This window comes from Solea senegalensis, linkage group LG10 (assembly GCF_019176455.1).
Source record: "Solea senegalensis isolate Sse05_10M linkage group LG10, IFAPA_SoseM_1, whole genome shotgun sequence".
In the NCBI taxonomy this organism is placed as follows: Eukaryota; Metazoa; Chordata; class Actinopteri; order Pleuronectiformes; family Soleidae; genus Solea; species Solea senegalensis.
This window is the reverse complement of record NC_058030.1, coordinates 15,453,079-15,463,028: the sequence shown is the minus strand read 5'-3', so window position 1 is coordinate 15,463,028 and position 9,950 is coordinate 15,453,079. Positions and strand designations below refer to the sequence as shown.

The window sequence follows — 9,950 nt, the reverse complement described above, 5'->3', positions numbered from 1 at the left end:
GGACAACTGATCTTATCAACAAAGGAAACAACACCTACACACGGTTTACTCACTCCGATCTACTATTACGTTACCGTAATTTATACTTTCATAACAATGATTACACGCTGAGTGTGTTTTGGCTGCTTTTCGTCTACTGGCCCAGATACGCTCGTGTTTTGTCTGCCAAACAGGACGCTGTCCCACATTCACTCCCATTGTGACTGACATATTGACATCAGCACCAAAGTCAGCGGATGGTGTAATACGGCAGAAGTGATAAGTGCATTGTACCACTGCCCCCGATACGACCAAGAAGGTTTTCTAGTGAGGGATGTTGCCTCATTGAATGTCCTTCTGGTTATTTTCTTTTTTCCATCTCTCTTTAAAAGCAAGCAAAGACGTAATATTGGGCTCGACTGCACAATGAGTCGTAAACAAGTTCAAATGATCCGACCGAGGATGTGACTGGATGCAAAGTTTAGCATCTGCAAGCCAATAAACTCTTTCCATTGTTCTCAATTTACATTTTTTTCTGGTTTATTTCTTTAAAGTTTTTTTAAATCTCCAGTGCACAACCTCTATCGCCCCCTGTGGACGTCTGAGTAATGACCAAAAGAATGTGATGAACTGTCAATGCTGTCTGCCTTGCGAGATGTAAGACTTTTAGTTCTACAATTAAGTAGTTATGTGTTGTTTATCCGTCTTTTACGGCAGCGTTACTAGTCCAGACTGCATCCAAGAAACCTGGAGATGTGAGTTGCAGATACAGGCTGCTGTCTCGGCGAAGTACAACTTTTTCAGCATCAAACACTCACTTATGTCACAAAGATAAGATAGTGAAGTTCTACTGAAGTTGTAGAATCCAGTTCCAAAACCTTCTCAGTGTCTTCAGTCTCACCATCATGCCACGTTCTTCAACCGCAGGAGAAGCGTATAGGCTTTATTGGCATTATGTGAACTCGTTTTAAAGATTACAAACTGCACCTTCAGCCAGTAAAAAAAGTCTGACTGAGAGTGGATATCTTTCCTTTCATTTATTCATTTCAGTTTTCCCATTTCATCTACCGGTTGAATGTAAATCGCCAGTGTCATTCAATCAAGGTTTTTGAGTGTTAGGCTGTTATGAAAGTGAGGTGGAATCAGGGCTAATCCTCGCCTCTGATCGGCGGATAAATGCACTTTCGTAAAATGCTTTGGGCGTATTATGGAAATGAAATTCGACAGGGCACAAAATGTAGACAGAAGTTTATTTTAATATCGGGGGGGGTGGCGGTTACATTCATGTGGAACACAGTTACATACCGTATATAGGGTGATGTGTTTTGTCTCATTTCAAAACGGCACACATGCAGTACTAAGAAAACGTTTGCCTCCCCGGGGAAATCTTTTCAATTAGCTTATTGTGTTACAGAGGAGTGCAAAGGGAGCACGCTGGCTATGTCACGGACGTATTAAAGATGTTCATTTTCACATTGTACAAGGCAAAGGATATCTAAATAGTTTATTCCGTGTATTGTGTCATGCTGCAAAAGAATTCAAGGTCACGCAACACATTCTATGGGGGTTGGGTCGTCTGTGCTTTCACTTCGGGATCGTATGAACGTTAAATATCTATTTAAATGAAGCAGTGCCATTTAAATATACTGTGTCCTGACGGAAATGTACATAAAACAGCACAAACCTGATCATGAATGATCAACAAGTTCAAGAGTAATGATAAAACAATTCGATTTCATTAACTGGGTGAAGTGAAAGCATCAAATCTGCCCAACCCTGGCCCCATATGCTACATTTAATATCACGTACAATACCTGCAAGAGTTTACATTACACAGGATTATGTAGCTTAGATACTGTATAGTATTCATATATAACTGTAATCTAATTTGGCACAGTTATTCGGGTATTCAGCGTTCACTCACGTTGAGGTTCAGCGTAAACATGGTAGTAGAGGTAGTGCTGGGCAATAAAGCAACAATGATAATTATCACAATAAATGATCATCCAGTCAACAACAGTTGAATATCAAAAAAACAGAAACAAGTATGGGACATTTCTGAGGGCATGTTAGAGATATACAGGTGAGAAATTTATATTGTAAAGCACTTCCTGTTGTTCTTTAATAGTCTAGTGTTTCAAAGTCAGGAATGTTTATTGGCAGAAATGGAATATTCTTCCCATGAGTAAGTTTGTGGAAGTGCATCATCTCCTATAAATATAAATAAAGCCTTAGTTGTTACTTGGGCCTTGCTGTCTGTCGGCCGCCATCTTTTACCACAATGATTCCGCAGTAAGTCAAACAGAGCGTGCGTTCAGTATTTTGAGGCAAAAACTTACCAAGCAAACAAAGGAGAACAACGTCCTTTCCAGTATACAACACGTACAAACATGCAATTCTCACGTATAATTTTAGTTTCTTCTTTTTTTGTTTTATTGTATTATTCTACCTCTGTTTGGTCCTCGCAAGCAGAAACTATTTGAGCGCCGCATCTGGAAATGGGCTCTGACAAGCAAAACTGGGTTTGCAGTCAGCTCGCTTTACTAGCCCAACGTTGCTGCTGCCTCCATCTGCCCTGACGCAAACATGGGTATCAAGCTGCTTGTAGAAACTGAAATGTGATATATTTCTTGAAAGGTATGAAGGTTAAAGTCATGGAAAACATAAAAAGGCTTTGATTATTATAAGCATTTATGGCAACAGATATCATTATCACATGGTATGACGTCATTGTTATTGTAATGACATTTTCAGACATATTACCCAGCAGAGGTAAAACACTGAGCTTATCCTCGTCCAACCCACTTCCTTGAACCAGTCATTACACTGAAACACATCTTAAGAGGGATTTCATGCACGGAGCTGGTGTAGACGGAGGAAACGGTCAAGCATGTTACCCCCCATCCTCGCAGATTCACAGTATTCAGAGAAGACGTTTAGGTTCTAATGAATGATTTACAGTGTAGGTCCAAGTTTAACGTCCACTGTCGCCATCTCCGTCAGTCACACAGACCTCCGCTGGCCCTGTGCGTGTGCCCTGTTGACCATTTCTTGGTACATTTTAGACCTGAGGAATCGCGGGTAGGAGTCTTTCTCCATGAGGCTGTGGACTTGAGCCTGGACCTCGTTGAGGGTGGTCGGCGATGGATCCTCCAGGCTCTGCTTGGTCTTTTCCCTGGTACGAAAATCAATGTTTACCTGCCGGGAAATAAAGAGCCGCTGTAATATCTAATGAAGAAATATTCTATTTATTTTTACCCTTAGATTTATCATTTCTATGATCTTATACAAGTAAATTTTCTGGTAATTAGCTGATTCATGTATTTTTGACATGGTCATGTCATGAATTCATGGAAAATGACACTGTTGTGAGTCATTTGTAACGCAGCCTTGAAAGCCTTGAAAGGAGCAACGAAATTCTAAATTAGTATTATTAATAATATTAAATTTCCTCCTTTATTGTTTTACTGAATTGTGTCTAATTAGCTCTAATAGGTTGACAGTGTTTAAAAACTTAGTTCCCACACACACACCTCTCTCGGGGCTTGAACATCAATGAACTCCTTGAAGATCTTGTTCGCTTTTGACACCAGTTTGGTGGAGCTCTTGATTTTCTTGTACTCCTCGCAGGCCATCCAGAACTCGATGTTCTCTTCGCTGAACTCTGTCCTGAGAAATGTCCGGAAGGCGGCAAGGCCATCTGGAAAGAATAATATAAATCATGTTGTGAAAGACGGGGGGAAAAAAACAAACCGCACAACAAAAACATATAATTGACATATGATTGATTCCAGGGGTAACACCTACAGTATTTCTAGGCAGCAGCTGAGAGCTCTTTCTTCTACTACTTCACAGCACAGCTCACTCATGTGATACATGATAATAATACCCTCCATCCTATGTTGATATTTTTCCCGTCAGTACACAGTCTCGTTCCCAGAAGTGGAGAAAAGGGCTTGTACGATTAGACGACGAACAGATCGGAACAAAATACTCCCTCAAAGATGCTGTTTTTTATCAGTTAAGATGTGATCAATTAGCTTCCTCCCCACTTATGATAACACAAAGGAAAGGGCATGTTTTTCTACGGGCCCCGTGTCACGTTGACATGTTATTTCCAGCGTTCCCATTTCTGCTGTTTACCTAATAAATCTGTTCAGAGCAGAGGGGATGGTCCGTCTGTACATATGCAGCATCATTATTCACAGACAAACACACACACACACACACACATTCACTCCCTCTCAGGAGTGCACAAGCAACAACATGCAGGTTGCACAACATGCACAAGGTTATACACATGCATCCCAGGCTCCTGTTTATAGGCGTCCCACCAGAAAACATCAAGTTTTTACACGGCAAAAAGTAGCAACCACTGAGATATTATTTTTCTAGTTTGAAAGCACCTTGGTTGCTATAGGAGGAGGAAGCTGAAGGAAGCCGGAGCAGGGCCTAAATAAAGCAGGCAGGCTGAAGGTGACGCGCCTTCAGGGTGAAGAAGCTATTTTTAGTCACAGGTAGGTTAGAATCTCGGCTTGAGTGTTGTCGCAGAACTTAATGAGGCAGATGCATTAGGAGCAGCTTGAGTCGTCAACAAGCTCTGGAAACCCGGGAGCTGCAGTTACTCAAATCACACTGGCCACGATTTTAGCGAAAAGATATTAAGATCCAAAGATCTGCTTTTTGTGTGTGTTTGGGTGCTCATTGTTACTTTTTAGAGTAAGATGCTCTTCTGTCTGTCACTTGTTGTCTGTAGTCGGTTGTGCTTTGCATGTGCGGAATCCTGAAACGTCCATAAACTTGTTTAAATTTGGGACCTTGCAGTCGGAAGTGTCGTTTGCTTATTCAAAGTCTAAAGACTGTCCAAAGTAGGCTGGGCTATTTGAAGTGTCCGTTTACTGCACATCATGCTTTACATAGTTTTGAATAGCCACTCGTTGCAAAATCCGCTGATCCCTTTTAATATAAGCACACCGCATTCAGATAGCCCACAGTGCTGTGTGAGTGAGAGGGGGAGTGGCTACAGTAGAGCGGCAAAAAGCCAATGTGTGCTTCTTTTATCGACATATTTAACGACATCTTTTGCATTACTTATCCAAACAATGTCAAAGTGGCACTGCACTTACTCGTGCCCCATAGCAAGGCACCAGTCAAGTTTGAAATCAATCAGACCATCGATTCGAGAGATATGACTCCACATCTTCCGCTGCTGACTCTTTCGGCCGTACCTCGACTAAGACAACGACAACGAAAAAAAAAAAGCACTTACTTCGCACTTATGACTAGCTTTGTACCCAAATGTTGAAATGCACTTATTGTAAGTCGCTTTGGATAAAAGCGTCTGCTAAATGACATGTAATGTAATGTAATAAGCACATAACAGACAGACAGACACACACACAGACAGACAGATGTTCCTGCAATTCATAGATTGACGTTACATTGTGAAAAGGACAGTGTGTTTTTGGGTTACTCACTGTGCTCCTTGTCACATTCATGACCAGATAATGGTGATCACCTCCCTCAAACACATGTATGTCTATCTGTTCACATAAATAAGCATTCTAGATTCAAACATGTATTTGTGGTTTACAGAATCTTGGCCTGTTTAGCACTTAACAACTAAATCTGTGGTGTTACAGGACGTATTAAGCAGACAGATCACGGGGCGGCAACCGGCCTTTTTTGCCCCAAATGATAATCCTGCCTACTGCAGCTTTAAATACAATACAAATTGCTTCTCTCGGTACAATATGCTTGTAAAACACATGGGCACAGTGCAAGCTCACGCAATGTTCTTGTACCACGGCTACGGCACATATCGCAGTTGACAGCGAGTACAGGTCCAGCCCCCAGCAACCGCACAATCAGGTTAAGACACTGAGGAATGACACCAGAATACAGTCGGGTCAAAGTGTTTTTACAAGCTCCCTCCTGTTTGAAATCAAATTAAAGAGGTGAAAGTAATACCTGTTACATCCTCTATCGAGGGAACATTCAGTGCTGTGCTCTGTTGCTTTGACATTACTTATGTAATGTGTGTGTGTGTGTGTGTGTGTGCGTGCTCATATTGTATGTTGTAAGTCACCTCTCTAATGCTTGGTCAATTGAAACAGGATACATGGGTGTATCAGGCTGCCTCTGCCTGGGAATGGCCCTATTCTTGACGCTGTCTCATTGGTGACATCAACTGTCTTCCTCATTGTGTTAAATGAGTCTGTTACATCATAACATTTCAACTGAGCAGAAGATAAACTCTTCATAAAAGTCACAAACTGGTTATGAAGGTGTTGTAAAACCTTACGCTTGCACAGAGTTGGATTTAATGAGTAAGTCAGCACCAACGCAGGGATCACAAATAGAGATGTTCCAATACCTTTTTTCCCTCCCGATACCGATTCCGATACTTGTGCTGTGGGTATCAGCCGATACAGAGTACCGATACCAGTGTGTTATAAAAAATATATATATCATACTACACACCGGCAAAGGACGTGCGTGACATCATTTTTTACGTGACTCCAGATTGTTAAAATGAGTCTCTGAAGTAACTTAACTTAAAGCTAAACTTTAAAAACAGAGGCATACATACGCAGGACACAGGTACGCTGGTTAGTTGTAGCGCTGCTCTTTTCGTTTAATAAACAATTTGTCTGTGGGCGCGCTAACGGAGCTAACTGGTAAATACCGCCAAACCGCTGACATGATGAGCTAACGTTAGCGCCTTGTCTACAGGTGTCAGGTGATCAGTTCTTCTTCACACCTCTAAAACAGCACAGCGCAACAGTTTCAAGAGTGGCGAAGAAGAACTGTGTCAGAGCTAACGGAGCTCGAATAAATTACGTGGTATTGGATAGGTACAACTCTAATCACAAATGTTTCCGTGTATAATCTTTTACAGGGAATAAGAAATATCCATCACTCTCTCCGGTATCCTTATTCTGTCTTTGTCATTGGTCAGTTTTACATTGTTGTTGACTTAAAGCTTGAATGAATTGATTGGTCCCGTGTGTAAGAATTAGTGACATCTAATGGTGAGACTGCAGATTGCAACAAACTAAGGACCCTGATCTGCTCGGCATGTCAAGGAAACACAGCGGCCTTAACATACCAGAGAGAATGTGAACATTCTTTTTTTATGCTCCCACTCTCCTACAGTTTCTGTGATTTAAAAAAATTAACCACTAATTCCAGCTCTGCTTAAAAAAACAGTTTTAATGATTGTGAATTCTGTTGCTGACCTCTGTACTCCATCTCCCCTTTCATTATTTATTCTTTCCTTTCTCTTTATCTCTATGAGTCGGAGTAAGTGTACCCCTGTTAACACACCTGCCGTGAATCAATTCATCGCCTCTCCATGTCTACACACCTGCATACCATTAGCTCATCAGCCCCTGCAGCGTGTTTACCTCTGTTTTACCTGCACTCAGATCCTCTCTGCACCTGTAGTTTTCTGGTGTGCATTATGTCCTGCCCTTGTACTTAGTCTAGTGTCAATACTGAAGCTGTCACTACCTCAGTGCTTTTCATCAAGTCTCCCGCTGCTCCATGGCTTCCCCTCTCACTTCCACTTAGTGCTCGCTCACTTCCTGGAACTCGACCACCCCCCGCCCCATTTATTGATCTACTGTAATTTCAATAAACACATATCCTGCATTTGGCAGTCAGTCGAGTCCTAATAGTTTGGTAAAATGACAAAAAACATCTTTAACTGTGAGCCTGTGTGACTCAGTAAAATGCAAATTGCAAGGCACAGAGTGGCTTTAATACATTTAAAAGTCACTTTAAAATTGTGTTTTCTTACATCTTCCAGTTCAGTGAGTTTTGATGTGACTGATGCTACGTCACAGAACACATGTGCTGAGCACTCTGAGTATGAATGCATGACCAGTATGTGCAGATGGATGTGTGTTGGCGAGTGTGTTCCCGCGCATGTTTGGTCTAAGACAGGGGTGTCAAACATACAGCCCGGGGGCCAGAACCGGCCCGCCAGAGGGTCCAATCCGGCCCACAGGATGAATTTGTTAAAATTTCACACTACGATTACAATCTAAACGTAATGTCAAATGCAATATTTTTCACTTCCAGATACCTGTGACTAAATGTTTGTGCCTGTATAGATCCAGTGTGATGTGTAAATAGTAAATTTAGGCATGATATTGTTGAAATTGCACTTATGTTTCTAAAGAAATGCCATGTTTTGTAAAAATGAAGTTCTTGTTGGTCATAGGTTATTATGCTATTATTTTACTGATCCGGCCCACTGTAGATCAAATTGTGCTGTATGTGGCCCCTGAACAAAAATGAGTTTGACACCCCTGGTCTTAGAGGAAGGTCGGAGACGGATTTGGAGGAGACAAAGTGCCTAGTTTACATTAAAATACATTTCTTCCCGGCGGCTGCTGTGTCTGCCCTGCGCAGTAGTGACCGTTCCCAAGGAAAAATAGACATTTTCAACTTACATTTGTGGGAAAGAAGGTGATCGAAGGATTCTGACCATCGAACGACCTCGTCCGTCGACAGTCTAACGGAGAGAAAAAGGCAAAGGGAAGTTGCTGAGTTGGACACAGATCAACCGCTGTGGCTTCATACATTTTTAACACACGATGATACTGAAGGGGAAGTGAGTTTAATGTATGATTTATTTTCCGCTTCCAGCTGCGTTTTTGCTCCAGGCTTTCAATTGTAAAATGTGGTTACGTTTACATGGTGAAGACAAGAGGAAGGAGAGGAGCAATAGCTTTTCATATGCGAAGGTGAAAAGATGGAGGGATAACACACCATGTTGAATATTAAGAGTACACATTAACATCATTGTGTGCCTGTGTTGGATTATACATATTTTTCTTCAATCCCACTGATGTGATGATAAAAGCCCAAAGTCATTTGACACAGTTTTATACAATAGAAAAAAAACCCCAAACAAACATGTTTTATGATCACTACTATTGTTCTGTTTATATTTCCTGAACTGATTTTACCGTGATTCACAAAGTCCTGATTAAATTTTGTTTGATAAGATCTGATATTTGAGATATTCCAGTTCTCACACTCATTTTTGAACAAATGCTGCAGTTTGGATCTCTCTAACCTGGTGCATTTTTGAAAAACAACCCTAAATTACTTGCATTAAGTTGAGTTCAGAATATACAGCCTGGGCTGTTTGAAGTGATTACCAAGTTGTCCCAAGCTCAACTGAACAGTCATGTGAACTACATCTGAAACACAGCGAGTGGAAGTATTTCTGGTTCGACAGCACAGATGGCAAAGAAAGGAACAAATCTGCGGTCTCAGCTGTTAGGTTAGCAGCCATGTGAGACATGTTTTGTGAAATCTGTGAAGAGGAAACAAGAAATGGCTTCTATTAAGGAGACTGTATTCATCAATATTGGAGCTTTCAAATGAAGATCTATATTAAACAGAAAATCAGCCATGCACAATTTAGTGGAAATGTATCCTGCACATTATCACGCTATTATCTGTAAATTTGTGTTTGGGTTGGACTCACTTCAAACACCTGGCTGTGGTTTCATGGGCAGGTGGAAGGAACTCAGAGAAGTCATTGTAGGAGTCGGACTTGTTGGACAGGCAGCCTAGTCTGGTCTTCATGGTGCAGAACCTGTTGGAAAAGCGCACATCTCTTTTTAATTTACTTGAACTACAATACCCTGCTCACAAGGAGACATGTACAGGTGCATGTATATGCTGATGACTCAAGTCAAGTCGTGCAGGGTTTTTTTTAGGTTTTTTTTTAGTCAGTGCAATTGTTCACAAATCTTGCACAACGTGAAAATGCTTTATAACTGTAGAAGCTCAGCACCGCCAAGAACATTACGTCATGGTTTAGCTGTTGCTACGGTGGCTAATCGTATGTTTTGGCTTCAGATTGCCAGGCTGCGCCCCTCGACGTGTTCAGACTATGGATAACTTCTTAAATGTTGTTGGACGGCCACATGAATAAACTGATTGTG

At 41.4% G+C, this 9,950-nt stretch overlaps 1 protein-coding gene across 1 annotated transcript; it reads right to left on the bottom strand.

Moving 5' to 3' along the window:
* Positions 1 to 1,215: 1,215 nt before the first annotated feature.
* On the bottom strand, positions 1,216 to 9,652 carry LOC122775451 (regulator of G-protein signaling 8-like). Its single transcript, XM_044035322.1, has 4 exons — positions 9,488 to 9,652; positions 8,442 to 8,503; positions 3,513 to 3,679; positions 1,216 to 3,177 (listed from the first exon to the last, which is right to left on the bottom strand). The coding sequence occupies exons 1-4, from the start codon at positions 9,586 to 9,588 to the stop codon at positions 2,983 to 2,985; spliced, it is 525 nt and encodes a 174-aa protein (XP_043891257.1). The 5' UTR covers positions 9,589 to 9,652; the 3' UTR covers positions 1,216 to 2,982.
* Between the last annotated feature and the right edge of the window lie 298 nt (positions 9,653 to 9,950).